This window comes from Lissotriton vulgaris, chromosome 2_1 (assembly GCF_964263255.1).
Source record: "Lissotriton vulgaris chromosome 2_1, aLisVul1.2, whole genome shotgun sequence".
NCBI lineage: Eukaryota > Metazoa > Chordata > Amphibia > Caudata > Salamandridae > Lissotriton > Lissotriton vulgaris.
This window is the reverse complement of record NC_141687.1, coordinates 1177024387-1177043782: the sequence shown is the minus strand read 5'-3', so window position 1 is coordinate 1177043782 and position 19396 is coordinate 1177024387. Positions and strand designations below refer to the sequence as shown.

The following is a 19396-nucleotide window of genomic DNA, read 5'->3' as shown; positions in this document are numbered from 1 at the left end:
TCACAAATGTGGAAGCTGTGGCGTATGTAAGTGGGAACTACAAAACACTTCCAAATTCCAAGGTCCTGATGGGAGGGAATATCAAATCAAGCAGAGCATTAATTGCATGACTCGATTTGTCATTTATGTAATTGTATGTAGATGCCGTAAACAATATTTGGGGAGCACTATTCGGATGTTGAAAGATCGCATCACCGAACATGCCAGAGCGCTAAAACAAGGGGATGCTAGATACCCAATGGCTATACATGCCATGACCTGTAGAGAACAAGGGCAGTATAAACAATTTGATTTCTTTGGCATAGAAATGATTCCACCACATCAGAGAGGCGGAGACAGGGAACTGTTGCTACGCCGGGCAGAAGCCACCTCGATAATGTGCCTTAAAGCGGTGGAGCTAGGACTCAATACAGATCATGAGTTACAGTATTTTCTAGGGGATTGAGAACCGACAGATAACAGATACAGTGTTACATATCGCATATTCTATGCATGAATGAGTTCGTGACCAATAGAATTTTGGTTAAAATAGATGGAATTTGTAATATCCATCAATGAACTCAAGCATGGTGTTAATAATATTGTTTCTGTGATGACCTGTTGAGGAAGTTGATACTCCTCACCGTAACATAGTGACATGATGTTTAACCCAGGATGTTTACCCAAAGGACTACAGTGAAGTAGATAAACAGCTAGTATACAGTTATTGTTGTCATCTGGGCATAACTTCTCACTGTGTTACCACTATTTTCACATCCATATTTTTCCTTTCTTTTGTTGGCTCACCCATGCCAAGGAATTTCATGAATAATTCTTTCAGATTGCACACGATTTGACTTTGGCATCAGTTTAAGTACTAGATGCCATTCATTGACCTTTCTTAGACCCCATATTATTCGGTGTTGGTCTCATTTCTCTTCCAGAGTCTCACACCCACTGTAGATATTTCTTCTGAATTCATCTGTCTTTTTACTTTTATTTTTTACCTTTATCTTTTGGTCTTGTGTGACCCAGTTGCTTCTAACTTTCATTTTACATATTGCTGAGATACGTTTCTAATGTATGAAGCTCGGTGTGTTTATTGGCGCTGACGCACAAGTTACTACTTGTGTAACAATATATCTGTAAGAGACATTAGTTAGTGATAAATTCCTTGCCTTAGAATGTCCCCAGGCGTCAGACTGGATCCGGAAATTTTTGCGTAGCAGTACCCTTGCGCGTCGGTAGGCGTCATCTGCGGCTCCGCGTCAGTCGTCGGCGTCGTGGGCGCCGTGATGACGTTGTCGGAGTACTTAGACGCCGCCTCCGCGTGCTGACGTCAGTTCTTCCTTTTTCCGCGCCAGCAAGCGCAGATCTGGAAAAAGCAGTACTTTAGTCACTTTTTGACTAGACGGTGATGGATTAAACCCAAATCTTTTGACTGGGTGTGAGTGTTTGATTGATTCAGATGCTCCGTCCATCACCACCCCCTTTTGTACCGCTTTTGGCCGCCATAAGTGTGGCAGGGTATGCTCAGACTTGAGTCCCTTGCTCACTTTGCCACTGGATTCAAGCAAGCCGGGCTGAAGACGGCTGGAATGCCAGAAACCGGTCCTCTGAAGCTTGTTTCCGGTCCAGGGAAGACATGGCTTGGCAGTTCGGGCTGGACTGTTCCCATGAGGCACAGGGTCAGACTGATTTGCATATAGCCATGTCTGAACTGGGGTGGCAGAGTGGGCTAAAGAATGGTGATGGATTAAACCCAGATCTTTTGACTGAGTGTTAGTGTTTGATTGATTCAGTTGCTCCGTCCATCACCACCCCCTTTTGTACCGACGTCAGTTCTTAGACACAGCTTTTCCGCGCCAGAAACGCAGAGCTATTCTAAAAACCAACACTGGTGCCATTGAAACTAGGGCCCTGAAAGGGGATGACCTTAACCCTAGATATCGGTTCGCTGAACGGGGAGGATGGGTGGGTCGGTAAGGAATCTATCACTAACTAATGTCTCTTACAGATATATCGTTACACAAGTAGTAACTTGTGCATCTGAAAGAGACACGTTAGTGATAGATTCCTTACCTTAGAATAGATACCCCAGCAATACCAACCCCTGTGGTGGGTCTGCAAACCAATAATCACACCAGAAAGTCCTGGAGGACGGAACGGCCAAAGAAGCCATCACTCCGGACTTGGCTGTCCAGGCAGTAGTGTCTTGCGAACGTGTGCAGCGAGGCCCACGTAGGTGCCTGACATATGTCCTGCAAGGGGACTCCCCAGCCCAGGGCAGTAGTAGTCGCCGTGGCCCGAGTGGAATGGGCCGTCAGCCCAGCAGGAGGTTCCTTTTTAGCCAAGGAGTAGCATGCTTGGATGCACAACACGATCCACCGAGAGATGGTCCGTTTGTGCACCGCCCGTCCCTTCTTAGCGCCCACGTAACCAACAAAGAGTTGGTCATCCACCCGGAACTGGCGTGTGCGATCCAAATAGAATGAAAGCGCACGTTTTGGGTCCAGACGGTGGAGCCGCTCTTCCTCCTTTGAGGGATGCGGAGGCGGAAAGAAGGTGGGCAAGGTGATGGACTGCCTGATGTGGAAGGCTGTGACTACCTTAGGCAGGAAAGAGGGTTTTGTCTGTAACACAGCCTTGTCCCGATGGACAGAAAGGAAAGGAGGTTTAGAAGATAGAGCCTGGAGCTCACTCACTCTCCTGGCAGAGGTGATGGCAACCAGGAAATCAGTCTTCAGAGTAAGAAGGCAGATAGGACAGTTGTGGAGTGGCTCAAAGGGAGCGCACATCAGAAAAGTAAGAAGCAGGTTCAAGTCCCACTGAGGCATCACGAAGGGAACAGGTGGAAACTTGTGTGTGATGCCCTTCAGGAATCGATTAACAACAGGTGACTTGAACAAGGATGGTTGATCAGGCAGCCTTAGAAAGGCTGAAAGGGCAGAAAGGTAGCCCTTGATAGTGCCCAGAGCAGAGCCCTGCTGGGTAAGAGAAAGAAGGAAGAGAAGAACCTCAGAAAGAGGGGCAGAGAGGGGATCCACAGCCTTTGCTGTGCACCATGCCACAAATCTGTTCCACCTGCAGACGTATACCGACTTTGTGGAGGGACGCCTGGCTGCCAGAATGATGTTACAGACTTCAGGAGGCAAGTCAAATGGCCTCAACTCTCGCCGCTCAATCTCCAAGCATGGAGGTGGAGACTGGACAGGTTCGGGTGGAGGACCGTCCCCTGCTGCTACGACAGAAGGTCCTCCTGAAGAGGCAGACGAACCGGGGGATCGACTGACGTACGGAGTAGCTTGGGATACCAGTGCCTTCGAGCCCAGTCCGGAGCCACAAGGATGACTTGTGCCCGGTCGCGCTTGATCTTCTTCAGCACTCTGGGCAGAAGTGGTATAGGCGGAAAGGCGTACAACAGACCGCAACTCCACTCGCGACGAAAAGTGTCTCCGAGCGAGTGCCGCCTTGGAAATTCCAACGCGCAGAACTGGTGACATTGCGCGTTCTCTTCGGTGGCGAATAGATCTAACCAAGGCTCTCCCCACTGCTGAAAGAGGCCTTGCGCCATGTCTGAGTTCAGACGCCATTCGTGATCCATTATGCACCTGCGGCTGAGTTCGTCCGCCCTGGCGTTCAGAGAACCTGCCAGGTGTTGAACCACCAGGGTCACACCCTGATATTCCAGCCACTACCAAAGGCGCAGAGCCTCCTGGCAGAGGGTCCACAACCCCACCCCGCCCTGTTTGTTGCAGTACCACATGGCGGTGGTGTTGTCTGTGAACACCTGCACTACACTCCCCCGGACAGAGGGGAGGAATGCCTTCAGTGCTAGACGAATCGCCCGCAGCTCCAACAGGTTGATATGGAGCCTGGACTTCGCCGGAGACCAGCGGCCTCTGATCTCCGCCTCTCCCATGTGGCCTCCCCAGCCCTGGAGGGACGCGTCCGTCACAACTACGTGCTCCGGTTGGGGAAGGGAGAGGGATCTGCCGCTGACCCAATCGGGGTCCATGAGCCACCACTGCAGCGGTCTCGCAGTGTCCTCCGAGGTCAGGACATGGTCGGACAGGTTGCCCTGATGCTGGGCCTACTGATACTTCAGGTCCCACTGCAGAGCCCGCATCCGCCAACGGGCGTGATGCACCAGAAGGATGCAGGAAGCCATCAGCCCCAGAAGCAGCAGCGTCAACCTGACCGAAACTCAGGATAAAGGCTGAAAGATTGGAATCAGAGCCTGTATATCCCGAACCCGCTGTTTGGGTGGGTAAACCCGAAACTGCGCCGAGTCGAGAACCACTCCGATGAAAAGGAGCTTCTGAGAGGGGCACAGGTGTGACTTCGGCACATTGATGGAGAACCCCAGCTGGTGCAAGAGGTCTGCCGTCATCTGGACATGGCCGACGACTGGCTGGGGCGAGCCCGCCTTCAACAACCAGTCGTCGAGGTAGGGGAAGACTGAAACCCCTAACCTGCGCAGATGAGCTGCGACCATCGCTTTCGTGAACACCCGTGGGGCGCTGGTAAGGCCGAAGGGGAGCACGGTAAATTGAAAGTGCTCGTGGCCTACCGTGAACCGCAGGTAGCGCCGGTGGGCCGGCAGGACGGGGATGTGGAAATAAGCGTCCTGCAAGTCCAACGCTACCATCCAGTCTCCTGGGTCCAGGACAGCTAATACCTTCTTGCCGTACTGCTCATACCTCTTGGATTCCCTGTCCGGCGGAGCCGACGGGAATGCGGGCTGGGAATTCGAAGCCTGGATGACCAGGCTCTCGGGGGTGGGGTGGGTGGACAGGAAATATGGGTCGCCCGGGCCCGGGCAGTGGCGTCTGGCCACGTTCCTATCTACGGGCGAACCCGTAGCGGGCCTGGGCCAAGTGCCCAAAAGAACGTCGGACAAGGCCTCATTAAACGGCAGCAGAGGTTCGGCCGAGCTTGACTGCGGTTTAAGGACCTCAGTGAGGAGGTTAGTCCTCACGGCCGCGACGGGGAGCTCAAGGCTCAAGGCCTTGGCTGCCCTCATCAACACCACACTGTATGTTGCCCCATCCTCCGTAGCCACGGTAGGAGGCGAGACAAAGCCAGTGTCTGGTGAGGTGTCCAGACCACTGGCATCCCCAAGTCCACCTGTCCAGTCCTCTTGAGACTGACACTCTCGGGTCAGAGGGTCCTGACCGCCATCGCTTTCGTGAACACCCGTGGGGCGCTGGTAAGGTCGAAGGGGTGCACGGTAAACTGAAAGTTCTCGTGGCCTACCATGAACCGCAGGTTTGCCGGTGGGCAGGCAGGACAGGGATGTGGAAATAAGCGTCCTGCAAGTCCAACGCTACCATCCAGTCTCCTCGGTCCAGGGCAGCTAAGACCTGAGCCAGAGTCAGCATTTTGAACTTCTCCTTCCGGAGGAAGCCGTTGATGTTCCGTAGGTCCAAGATAGGACGTAGGCCCCCTTTGCCCTTCTTGGGTACCAGAAAGTAGTGGGAGTAGCAACCACATCCTACTTCTGGGCCAGGAACGCGCTCGATGGCCCCCTTGGCCAAGAGGGCAGAAACTTCCTCCTGCAGAAGCCGCAAATGATCCCCCGATACGCGGTGGTGTTGCGGTGGCATGGCTTGAGGGGTCGTCTCGAAGGGGAGGGAGTAGCCCCTTCGGACGATTTGCAGCACCCACCTGTCCGATGTGACAGTGTGTCAGTGGGAGTGGTGATGGCGAACCCTGCCCCCCACTGGTGTCACATGGGCTGAAAAGCGCGGTCTAGGAAGGTTTTGAGGCGGATGCTGCGGGGGAGGGTGTGGACTGGCCTCGCCGTTGTCCTCGACCGCCTCCACGCGATTTCCACGGCCGCCACCGCGTTGGGTGTTAGTCTGCGGTGCGTGGCTGGCATCATGTGTGGGGGCGCCCCTTCCTTGGCCACGAAAGGAGAGAAAGACACCCGTTTGCTGGCGCGTGCCCGAGAGGCCCAAGGACTTGGCCGTAGCCCTGGAGTCCTTAAAGCGCTCAAGCGCATGGTCTGCCTTGTCGCCAAAAAGGCGACGGCCATCAAACGGCATGTCCGTCAGTGTGTTCTGGACATCGGCCGAAAAGTTGGCGGACCTCAACCAGGCGTGGCGTCGAATCGCCACTGTCGTTGCCATCGCTCTGCCTAGTGAGTCGGTGGTATCCAGCCCACACCGGATAGAATATTTTGCTGCATCCCGGCCTTCCACCAGGGCTTGGCCGAGTCTGGCCCGTACCTCCAACGGACACTCTGGCAGCAATTCCACGACCGTGTCCCACAGAGAGTGGGTGTAGCGGCCCAAGAGGCATGTGGTGTTGGAAGACCGCAGTCCCAGACCAAGGGAGGAGAATACGTTCTTGCCGTACTGCTCATACCTCTTGGATTCCCTGTCCGGCGGAGTCGACAGGAATGCGGTCTGGGAATTCGAAGGCTGGATGACCAGGCTCTCTGGGGTGGGGTGGGTGGACAGGAAACCTGGGTCGCCCGGGGCCGGGCGGTGGCGTCTGGCTACGTTCCTATCTACGGGCGAACCTGTAGCGGTCCTGGACCAAGTGCCCAAAAGAACGTCGGACAAGGCCTCATTAAACGGCAGCAGAGGTTCGGTCGAGCTTGACTGTGGTTTAAGGACCTCAGTGAGGAGGTTGGTCCTCACGGCCGCGACGGGGAGCTCAAGGCCCAAGGCCTTGGCTGCCCTCATCAACACCACACTGTATGTTGCCCCCTCCTCCGTAGCCACGGTAGGAGGCGAGACAAAGCCAGTGTCTGGTGAGGTGTCCAGACCACTGGTATCCCCAAGTCCACCTGTCCAGTCCTATTGAGACTGACACTCTCGAGTCAGAGGGTCCTCAGACCCCTCCCAATACTCCTCTTCACCCATCCCCTGATAATCAGGGTTATCAAACGATGAGGCCAGTTCGTAGAAGCTAAACTCCCCAAGCGGCGTCGAAAGCGGCGCCCAGCAGCGCCGTTCCGATGCCGGAACCGGAGCGAGGGAGGTATCGGGGACGGCGCCGCCCAAGGACGGCGCCGGAGGTGACACCTGAGGGACTGGCGCCGGTGAGGTCGTTAGGTCAACAGGCGACGACCCGGATCCCGAAGCGGATCCAGTGGGGTCCTGCGGCGCCGGGCCCAAAGGCGCCAGCGGCGCCTGGGCCGAAGCACCCGACGGTATCTGGGCCTAAGCCCCCGACCCGCTAGGGGCCCCAGACGGGTCCGCTGGGCCCCTAGTGGTGATGTTTGGACAGTCAATTTCTTTATCTGTAAAAAGACCTCCACCCCCATTAGTGTAAATTAAAAAAAAAGTAAAGTGGCTAAAATACATCCCTGCCGAACACCTTTTTTGGAGGCTATAGGCCTGCCTGTATTTTTCCTCCTGTAGACCATATCTTATAATAACAGAGGTGGACGCATGGAGCCTACGAAGAAGAGAGATCAAAGCCTCCTCGACTCCCATTTTCCCCATGAGTGCCCCCAACTTCTCATGATTTACAGTGTCAAAAGCTCTGCACAAGTCCATTAAGGCCAGGTGGATAGAGCCCTTCCTGGCCCTCATGTACTTGCTGATAAACAGTGACAAGTTGAGGCATTGTTCCATGGTGCCCATCCCTCTTCTAAAACCTTACTGCATTCTTGCCATAACCACTGTATCTGTCAACCAGATTTCGAGTCGGGTGAGGACTACCCTCCCTAACAGCTTCTTTGTGGTATTGATCAGGGAGATTGGCCTATAGCATACTGGGTCACTCCTGTTACCTTTTTTTAACACAGGGACCACGCCAGCCTCTCTCCAGGTTGCTGGGATAGGGCCAATGACCACAACTTTAAAGATATTACTTAATAATAGAGCCCATAAATGAGGATAACTTATTCAAAGATCTAATGGCACTTGATCCGGGCCTGGAGCTTTCATGTTGATTCCTTTTGCTATGGCTTCCTCAACCTCAGCTACTGAAAGTGATGCACTTAAGTGTCGAGCCGACTAGCATTATTTGGCTACACCTCAAAGTCGCTGATAAGAGGCAAAACCTTCAGTGAGATAAACATAAAATCAGTGAAAATTTCCCTACCTCCTCCAACATAAGTAGGGCACTGTGTTACAGGATTATTAGCTAAATCATTAATGAGGCCCAAATCATTCTCCATAATAATAGAGTTTAGAGCCTCACCCTGAGGGGTGTGAATAAAATGCGGAAGGGGCTGCCCTTCAGTATTTAGCAGGCCACAGACTTCATTGGAGCTATGGGAGCAAGGAAGAACAAATAAGATCGCTCACCCAAAGGATGGATAATGGTTCCCATTTTTCAAAGATATTATTGATTTCCACCTGCAGAGCCTCAATAACCTGGCAGCTATTTGGATTAAAAATATTATAATACCAGTTTACCACTAGTAGCTTGGCCTGTAACATGTTGGAGATCAGAATTAATTGAAACCATGGAGATGTACCAAGAACGGTAATTTTTATGGCCTCATATTTAACTGAAATTACCAGTACCAACCCTCCTATCGCCCGCCCTGCTAACAAGGGTGTAGCGTGGACCGTGTAAGAACAATACCCATTCAGCATAATGTCTTCCTTGTACCACGTCTCCTGAAGACAAATAATGTAAAAACCTCTGATATAATTTAGCCATGCCTCATCAGTCAGTTTTGGGCTAATTCCTGCTATGTTGCATGAGAAAGGTTTAAGTAGAGACTTAACATGATCCTGATTTGCCAGTCCCTCAATTTCATTATTTATGGCTTGTTCAGCTACGATGATAGGCAGAACCGGCTCCTCCCTACCCATGGTTTCACCTAGGATTAAATTAGGGGACAGTGAATCATTTTCAGGTTTGTCTTGGGTCTCCCTAATAATGTTTAAAATGGGAGTTGAGAATTCTAGTAAATCCACCGAACCCTATTACTGGGTTCATCTATGAAGGATCCTCTCCCTCGAACATTGTGGTACAAGAGTGTTGATATCATGGCAACTAGTTGTCTATGGCAGCAAGTTAGTCCTCCTATTTCAGACAGCCCAGAGAGGACATCAAAGCGGTTTGGATGACTAAATGGAGGAAGCTGTGTAAAGGGATGCGTACTAGAACCCAGCCACGTGGACTGGTTTCTCGCAATAAAATCATGATGTGGAGAATAGAAGAAACCCAATGGATGAACCTTTATCAGATCACCAGGTAAATCTCTAAATTGTGTTAGGGTACAACTGGCACACCATGCATTACTAAAATTAAGTACAACACAAACCCCTTCCCCACATTTGGGCGTATGACCCAGCCAGCTCACTCGCCTAGCCATAATTATTTTTTCAGACCAGTTTATCTTTGGCGAAATTCTCTTAGAACACTACTGAGCCCATTTGTTCATAAGACTTTGCCAAGTTTCTTGCTGGCCAAGGACCAAACGGGGAACCCCCTTCAAGATCAAAGTATACTGTGAACATTCTGGGGGTACATTTAGTACATCATTTGCACCCTACTCGCTCTGTGAAGTGTGCACTGTGCCATTTGTGTGCACATTTCCTTGTGATGATCTACCCCTATCTGTCATGAGTGATCTTGATTGATTTGTGACCCTCTGACCCAACCTTTGGTTTTTCCTATGTGTGTTCTCTACCAGGATGGGGTCCTGTGATGTTGAGACCATTGGGTTATTACCAATATTTGTACGCAGAGACTCTGCACTGGGGGCCTGGCTGTTTAGAGTGGGGGCCTGGCTGTTTAGAGTGGATATTGTACTTAAAGGAGTCAAGCGATTCATTGGGACGCTAGGGGTGACATCAAGCCATGTCTTCCCTGGATCAGAAACAAGCATCCTGGGACCAGTTTCGGGCTAAAAGCCCTAATCAGCCAGGCTAGCTTGAATCCAGTGGCAAAGTGAGCAAGCGACCAACGTCTGGGCATACCCTGCCAACTTAAGGTGAAGAAATGCAAAAACAAGGAGATGATGGACGGAGCGCTGAAACTTTTCAGACACTCACCACTCAGTCACAGATCTTGGTTGAATCCATCATCGTTTTTACTCACTTCACCACCCCAGTTCAGACACAGCTATATGCAAATCATTCTTGACCCTGTGCCTCCCAGGATGCTTTATTCCAGTCCAGGGAAGACATGGCTTGGGTGTTCGGGCTGGATTGTTCCCATGAGGCACAGTAAGCCTGTTAGCAGTAAGGCGTTCACTGCCTTACTGCTTGGCTAGTGCTATACAAATACCTCATGCATACATACATATATATATATATATATATTAAGAGACTCCATCATGTTAAAGGTATTTCTTTTAATTCACTTGTTTAGCGCAATGTGTCACCTGTATCATCTTTTCTAATCTTGTACTGAGCCAGAAATAATTGAGACTGCCATCTGTCTCACGTCAGACTACAAATTTGGTAGTTGGTCATGCTTTGCTGGTTGTGCCACCCCCTTCAGTGACAACTGTAGTGGGTCATACCTACTCTCTACCCTTGTACTTGCTCTCTTATTAAGTTGATACATATATTCGGAAATCTTTTTATGTTCATTATTTGGATTGTTTATCATTTTGAATGAAGCTTTAAAACATGTTAATTGCTACATAACCCTAGAAGAATGTGCTGTGTGTAAAATAGCTTTCGCATGTGGTAAAAAATATGTCAGTATTAGGATATAATACAGTATTAGTCATGCTCATAATGAAACTCTGCAGACTATATAGCAATGATTTGCCTGTTCTTAGAACATTTTATATTTATAAGCATTCAACTTCTTGTACGTGTATTTCTTTTTAGGAGAGTCAAAGCTTTTCCGTCCAAGGCGCCCAAGGTCTAGTAGTGATGCTCTCTCGATGAGTTATAATGGTGATCTCTTGGAAAATATGAACCGCTACAATTCCTATGATAATCTTCCACAGGACAATGAGAGTGATGAGGGGTTGATCCATGTCCCTGCACTAATTTCCCCAAGATTGGCAGAAGAGGTTGATCTAAGCCCACCAGAGATTGGAGTGGCCAACTTGGACTTTGACCCAATGTCATTTCAGTTCAGCCCACCCCAAGCTGAGTCTGAAGCAGTTGACAGCAGTACTTCTCAGCTGGATTCTGCGGGCAGCAGCAGCCGGGACAAACAGATGAACTGCCGAAAAGACTTGATATCCGGGGACCAGTCCCAGACCCCAGGCAGTGCCACAAGCTCTGAACCTGTTTCTCCTTTCCAAGATAAACTAACCAGTCCCTTCTTTCCCCTTGAAGTGAGCCCATCTGAGGAGAAGCCTTCAAAACCAACTTCCTTTGCAGAGAAAGTGGCCCATGCCTTTTCACCAAAGATAGGAAGAAAGTCCACCAAATCTCCTCCCATGAATATATCTGAGCCCATCGCCATCTCTCTCCCCAACCGAGTGTCTGAAATGATAGGAAGTCTTCCAAGCACTGCAGGCAACATCTCACCTCCAAACTGGAATAAAGGATTCTCCTCATGTAACCCAGCCAACATTTCTGCACCCCAACAGCCAATTTCAGCGTTTCAAATGTCTGGTGATATGTGTACGAATGAAGAATCTTCAAATGGGATTATGAACCTAAATATTGGCAGCAGCACAGAGGTACAGGGGGAAGAGGCACCAGAACAAGATCTTCAGAACAAAATTGCACAGTTTGAGCAAACTCTATCTGGTAAGTGTTTCCCTCTTACTTTTCTCCTAGCCAATATGGTCTGAAGGGCCATACTGCAATGCCATGGCATTAAAGCTAATTTTCACTTTTCTAAGAGGTTTGCCATACCTCTTGTAAGTAAGAAGAAATACCTCACCCTGCTAACCTGTTCCCCAAGCTACAGTGTATTTGTAAACATCATTATTGCATTTTCTTTATGTGGAAGCATTCAACATGAATAACATTTATAGTATACATTAGCCACTCATGGTGGGAGCGGAAGGAAGTCTCAAACAGCAAAGACATATGTGGCCAATCAGCCACCAAAACCAAGTACATTGAGAATTCGTTCCCCCCCCCCCCCCCCCCCCCCCCCCCCACTCAGTTGAACCCCATATTTAGGTGGGTCAAAATTTCCGGATTGTCAATGAACAATCACTTTTCATATGCTGCAAGGGTTCACAACAATGAGTTATAACAAGGGAAACAACATCCCCCCCCCTACCTGTGTGTGTGTTCGTGTGTGTGCATAGGACACAATCCTAAAATTGTAGTAGTCTTGGCGAATATACGGGTACTTGTAGCTATACCTCCCAGCAAATATCGATTTAATCCCTTGCACACCATTAAAAAAACACAATTTGGAAATGGGTCCAGCGTCGAGCAAACCAACCAGAGGGAGGGGGCCTGGTAATAACAGTGAAATGAAAGGGGACCCCCTTTTCAATTATGTCCCAAGTTATAAAGTAGGTGATCAAGGGGGACGGTTGTTCGCCCTTGTCTCAAAACTTTCCAGGTAAGTGACCCAGCATTCTAATGTATCCAGTCCATTCCCTCTCGTACGCAATCTTTGGTGCACCAATAGCTTGGCGTGTGCCCAGCAGAGCATGACTGTTCCCCAGAGTTTTGACAGGGGCACTGTGGCTGACTTCCAGGCCATAGTGATGCATCGTTTAGCTAAAATAAGTACCAAATATTTAAATTGCAGTAGACCTTTATTGTTTTTGGTTATTTGTCCTATATTAAGTAAGTACCTAAACGGGTCCAGTAGGAACAAACTACCTGTCATCACAGATATCACCTGTGACACTTGTTCCAAAAGGGTCGAATCAGCAGGCAGAACCACACCATGTGAAGAAAGTCAGTGTTGGCGAAGCCGCACCTCGGGTATATAGAAGCAGCACCGGGAAACATCCCGCCAAACCTTCATGGGGTGAGATCTGCCCGGTGCAAATTGTAAGTTAAGGCAATCGATTCAAAAGAACAAATATACTCAGTGAGCTGCTGCATAACATACTTTTTGGTATTTGCTTCCTAATAGGTAATCCATCAATACATCACAGACCTATCCTGACAAATAGCAGGGGCCAACAATCCTGCCAAACCCTTGTAACATTTGGGTTCAAATTTATGCAGTTGTGAAGGATGTCACCTTGTTTATGATTTAGTAACAATGCTTTCACAGAAAAGAAGGCAAGCACAATTCTTCCATCCTTTTCAATTTCCTATTGCCAGAGTATAATTCAGAGTAGTAATATATAAAACAAAAACTTATGAATGCCTAGTGATGGTGGCAGGTGATTGGATTCCTTGTTTTACATTGTATTTACTCACAGTAGGATAGTCTTAGAAGTTAAAAACAAGAGCAGGATCCAACCCCTGCATACAAAACAAAAATCACTGTTTATTTTATGTACCATATCCTTCTATAGGTCTGCTTAACCCAAGTTGCATTACAGCGCTTTTCATTGTAATACCAATTCCATATTAGAAGATATATTATGTATACAAGTAAATATACATTTAATCAAATCAAAAAACAAGAAGAGGAGGGTTGAACTTTTGGGGAAGGGAGCCAATACTAGGACTGTGAAGAAAACACTAAGAGGAAGATTGATGGATCAACTAAGTGAAAGGGGAGGAAGTAACGGGAAAAGGGCTAGTGCTGTTAAGTATTGGACGATAAGTGTTTTTTAAATGGAAAAGTATTAAGTTGCTTCATGAAGGTAAGGATGTCAGGAACCAGACTTAACTGGTAGAGTAAGAAGTTCCAAAACGTGAGACCGGCACAGAAGATAGATTATCTTTGATCTAAGGATGTTTTGAGTGGAAGGCAGGGTTTGCTTCAGTACTTTCTGATTCCACCCAAAATGTTCAACCAACGCGAGATCTAGCTTGTATGCAGTATGAAGCAATGTAAAGGTAATGCATCGAGTTTTGAATTTGATCCGGGCTTCTAACGGAAGCCAGTGTAAGTCTGTCAGTATGGGTGATATGTGGTCAAACTTTCTTTAGTCTGAGACTTGGTGAGCTCTGGAGTGGATAGTCACTTTTAGTAGGCGGAGAGCATTTGCTGGTAGCCCAGAGAGTATGGGGTTGCCTTCGTCAATTCTGGAGACCACTAAGACTTCAGCCGTACTTCTCATGTGTTCATTGGAGAGAAGATGTTTTAATCTTTCTAGTTGCCTTAGGGTGAAAGTTTGCTGTTTGGGATAGTTTAAGCACATGAAGTTCGAGAGAGAGCTTGCTGTCTACTAGGACTCCTAAGGATGTGACCACAGTAGCTGTTGAGAGTTCACCGCAGGGAGATAAGCGCTGGATCAATTTGGTTGGTTAATTCGCCTGAAAGGAGCAGGAACTTAGTATTTGGGTGATTCAGTTTCAAGGAGCTCATAGATGCCCAATTGAAGACTGCATCCAGATTATCTTTGAGTACATTGAAGAAAAAATGGAGGTAGCACCAGGGATGAAGTCGGACTCTATTCAGTATAGTCTTTTCAATATTCTTTATTCTTTTTTTACATAGTAGATGACAGGACAACAGCCAACGCGTTTTGTTCCTTTTAAAGGAGCTTCATCAGGGCTAAAACCAACAAGAAACAATACATAAATAACCACAATACAAAGTACATAAGCACAAATGTACACACAAATATAAACCACACAACATATATATAAATATAAACCATACTATACTCCTGGGGCACAAGGACAAGACATATCCTCAAAGTACTATACTTAAAAGATATTTTCACAGAACTTATTTACAAATAAATTGTCAAAGACAAACTATCACGAATTAAGTAACATATATATCAATATACGAGAAACATGTAAAGGGTTGAAATTAGACCAATCTACCTATTGTGACAAATAAAGATTAAACGTACACCAATCCATAGATACTGGGGAAAAAAAGGGGGGCGGTGAGGTCTACAAAGTTTTCTATGATCCTGTAGTAGTTTTTAGCTGGAACATTATGGTCATGGAGAACATAGTGTTTCAAGCTGAGGGATCAGGAAGGAATCAAGCATTTCCTTAGTTATGTTTCTGTATTGTCTTAGTGGAATTTTGCTAGTCAGTCGTGTGATGGGTTTATGAGTAGGCTTGAATGGTAGAAAGAAATGTATAGTAAGTAGACAAACCAGTCTATTTCTTCAGGCTTGGAGTAGATTAAACCCCCAAAGGAGGATAGAATTAAATCGGGATTCGTCCTTTGATGTGAGTTGGACCAGATAGAAGTAGTGATAAATTGAAAGGTTATGCCGTGTCAAGTATTTCTTGGCAAAGTTTTGATTTCTTGTTTCCCTCGTCCATATTAAAATCCCCCAAAGAGATTTTGATTGGGAAAGTGTTTGGTTGTGGTCTGTGTATTCATTTCTTTGGACTGTAGATTAGGTGCATGAATAAGATTCTTGCTGGATTGATTGATTGATATTGCTCGTTTCTAGCATTCAAAAAATAGGAAACCAAGTCATGGTATGATCTTTCTGTATATTGAGTGTTTAATATTGATAGCGGGCCACCTCCAATCTGATCTGATCAATCTTATATGAGGAACTTGTAGCCATCTGGAATGAGGGAGACTATAATGTTTTGAGAAATGTTGTGAGCCAAGATTCTGTGATGCACAAAAGATCCACATTATTTGATATGATGAAGGCAGCGCTTTGTGTATGGTAGGCATGTGCTGATCATAAATTGTGTAGAATACACGTTAAGTATCTTCTGTTCATTGTGTGTTTTTTTTTTCTCAACATTTTGGCCTGTGTATGACAAACAGGTTGTCATAGTTGGCTTACTTTTCAGGGTGCATGGGTAAAGTTTTATTCCTGTCTAAAATGGGAATGGGTCTGGTGATCCCTTGTTTGCACATAAAGGGTGGTATGTACAGAAAGAAAAAGTAGTTTGTCTCACTGATCCATGTGCTGGAGGTTATAGATGAAGCAGCTAATGATTGTAACCAGGCTTATGATTGTAACATTAATTGTTTTGGGGGGTGCATTGGCCTATCTTTGTTATGATGAAATAGGTGAATGCCTACCTTCTACTTTTACTGAAGAATCAGACAATTGTTTTTTTTTTGTTGATGCTTAGCTGAGACCTATTTAAAGCTATTTTGGACCTTACTTTTTTGTTTTTTGTCCTCATACATGCCACCAGAAGATATCTGCTCTAGATGGGTTCTCTGAGCCTTTCGCACACAAAACTTCGAATCTGCCCCTGGAGAGTGTGCGCGGCCTTCAGAATTCCCCCAGTGGTAGGCTGTCTCCTCGTCCAACTCCCAATCTCCACATTGACCGGGAGGACAGGGCCACCACCTCTGGCATAATCATTGGACTTAAGTTATTTTTCTGACCAATCTTTTAACGCGGACCAAACCTTAGCAGCATTCTCTCCACCACACATCCTATCTGATTGACTAATCATCATGATGTTCTTTAGACAGTCGGCAAACTTTGGGGGGGCCCTCGACTTCCACTCACTACATATTTCTCTCCTAGCGATGACAATCACATAGAAGAGAAACTGCGTGGCATAATTATTCAGCGAGTACTCCTGGGGTAAACCAAAAAAGATCATTCTAGTGCTACAGGAAATTGGTGTTAATTGCACCTCTTCCAAAAAACCGCAAACCTGCCTCCAGTAGTTGGTAATTTCTGGGCACTCCATAAACATGTGTAGATCGTCAGCAGCACCAGAGTTGCATCTCGGGCAGTTATAGCTTCCAGCAGATTTCTTGGTTAGTTTGACAGGAGTCCAGTAAACCCTGTACGCTGTAAATAGATGATTCCTTCTGAGGTTGGCTGGTTTGATTATCTTTTGGGACATGGTGAATGCATCAGACCAGACCTTCTTTATCTCTTCCGGGCTCACTTTTAAGGTGTTACCCCAGTGAGACGTTATTTCCAGTTCCAGACTATCTTTTGCAGCCACCAGCGTATTATACCAAAAGGCTACCTCCCTCCTTCAGCCACTCCCTCTACTGATGCAATCGAGAATCAGGGGGCCCTCCTCCCTCCCCCAACTCTGTCTTCCCCACCATGATGACAATTGGTAGTACTTTAATCTTGTGAGGGACCCCCAGTTAGATCTGCTAGAGATTCCCGGTCTAAAAGCCGAGTGTTCACACAAAGATCTCCCCATTTTTCCAAGCCTGCTTCTTTCAATGGTTGTGCCAACAGATCCAACAAGCAGGCCGGAGTGCCTGGGGAATCCCAAATTGGGGCTTGTAAGTTGTAATAAAGGATTCCCAGCACCCCCCGTATGTACTGCCAGATTTTGAGCGCAGCCTGTAAAGTCTTCAAGCGGACCTTTTTGTAGAATTTTTGGTCCCCAAACTTATAGAGAAAAAATTCAAAACCTTGTGGCTGGTCCGCTAACATTGCCTGAAAAAGACGACCCTGCAAGGTGGAGTCAAGCTTATTGGCCAGAATTCTAAAATCTTTAAACTGGAAGGCGTAACAATAAAAAAGCAGGTCTGGTAATGCCAAGCCTCCCAACTTCAACCCCCTTCTAAGTTTCCTCCAAGCTATCCTAGGAGATTTGGTGGCCCAAATAAATGATCCAATCTTCCCTTGGAGGCTAGCAATATCTTTGGGATTGAATGATAAGGGTATGTTGTTAAACAAGAAAGTTATTTTGGGTAGGATGGTCATTTTAACTAAATTCACTCTTCCATAGATGTTCAGAGCTAGACCCCCCATCTACATAGTAATTTACTTACTTCATTAACCACTGTCAACCAGCTGGTTTTAGACGTATCTGCTAATTTCTGCGTTAGATGTATTCCCAGATATCTTATTTTTTGTTTAGCATCCTGTACTGGGACTACACTATTCCAACTCATTATGTCAGTTTTTTCCTTGTTGATTTTATAACCAGATACTCTACCAAAGTCATCGGCTATTTTAAATAATCTGGGAATAGCCTCTGTAGGTTTGACAGTGTATAGCAGGAGATCATCTGCATATAATGCGGTTTTTAATTCTAACTCTTCCATTTTAAAAGGTAAAATAGCAGGGTCTGATCTGAAGGAGCATACGAAGGGCTCAATATATATATCAAACAAAAGAGGCAAGAGGGGACAGCCCTGCCTCGTGCCTCTGGAGATGTAAAACCAGTCTGTCAGGCCCCCATTAATTAGGACTTTAGCCCTGGGGCTCTTGTATAAAGTCTTAAATCCCTCAATGAAAATATGTGGTACCCAAACCTTTTCATAGTCTCCCAGAGGAAAACCCAATTAACCTGATCAAATGCTTTTGCAGCATCGATAGCTACTATGGTAAGTGGCAGTCCTCTCTCCTCCGCTACATCAATTGCCCCTATCACTTGGAATGTAAGCTCATTGAGATGTCGGCCAGGTATAAATCCCCTCTGATCTGAATGGATGATTTTCTTAACAACTTTTGATAGTCTGGTTGCTAAAATTCCAGAAAATATCTTCAGATCCGAGTTTAGGAGGGAGATCGGTCTGTACGACTCAATCTTTTGGGGATCTTTATTTGGTTTTACTATTAAAACGATGGTAGCCTCCGACCATGAGTGGAATATCGCCTCCCTGTAGGAGAATACTATTGAAGAGTGACTTAAGCGCGGGTAGTGTTTCCTCCAGATTATCCACATACACCTCTGTCGGGAGACCATCAAGGCCAGCGGCTTTACGTCGGCTCATCTTTTTCACCTGTGTCCTTATCTCCCCCTCTGTGATCTGACTGGCTAACAAGATCTTATCCGATTCGCACAGATGTGGCAAATCCCTCAGGTCGAACCAAGCCTCAACATCTTCTATTCCAAGGGAGCTATCTTCCTGATATAGCTCTCTCATAAAGCCCCTTCCTTCCTCCCTGATCTCTTCTTCCTCGGTTATCAGAGCCGCTGAATCTCGCTGGATTAATTAATCGATATTGTTCCTGCTTCTCCCAGTCCTCGATTTCCAGGCCAGAAGAGCACTGCACTTCTCCCCATACTCAAAATTCTTCAGTCTGCTAACCTCCCACCTATCTTTAATTACTTTATCTTTTCTAGCTTTAAATGCTGCTTGAAGTTCTAAGAGTTCTTTCTCTAACCTCTGGATGTTATCCCTGTCTAAGAGGGCAGCTCGTTGTAGTTATAATTCTTTTTTTTTTTATGTCCTCGAGATCTTCGATATTTCTTTTCTTTATGGATCTCCTCTTATAAATCACCTGTAAGCTCAAAATACCTCTAAGATAAGCCTTAAAAGAATCCCAGACTGATTGCTCAGTAGCTGTACCTATATTAAAGTGGAAAACTCATTGATACTTTCTTTAATCTTATACTTGATTTGATCATCTAATAGGAGTGTTCTATCCAAACGTCCATCTTAGTTCTATGGGCCTGATCTTAACGTTTATTACTAATTCCAGCACTGAGTGATCAGAAAGGCCAACTGGAATGTGGGAGACGGACACTATGTCTAGCATTAATGTACGATCTTCTAAAAAATAATCTATTCTTGTATATTGTTTATATGTTTTGCTGTAGAAGGAATATTC

At 46.8% G+C, this 19396-nt stretch overlaps 1 protein-coding gene across 3 annotated transcripts in view; it reads left to right on the top strand.

Annotated features, from left to right (window-relative positions):
* Positions 1-19396, top strand: part of ARHGAP32 (Rho GTPase activating protein 32) — a 1359293-nt gene that overhangs the window by 1245612 nt on the left and 94285 nt on the right. For all 3 annotated transcript variants that reach the window (XM_086956893.1, XM_086956892.1, XM_086956894.1), the window contains one exon: positions 10743-11621. In XM_086956893.1, the coding sequence (XP_086813019.1) occupies positions 10743-11621 (879 nt within the window). The remainder of the gene's footprint in view (positions 1-10742; positions 11622-19396) is intronic.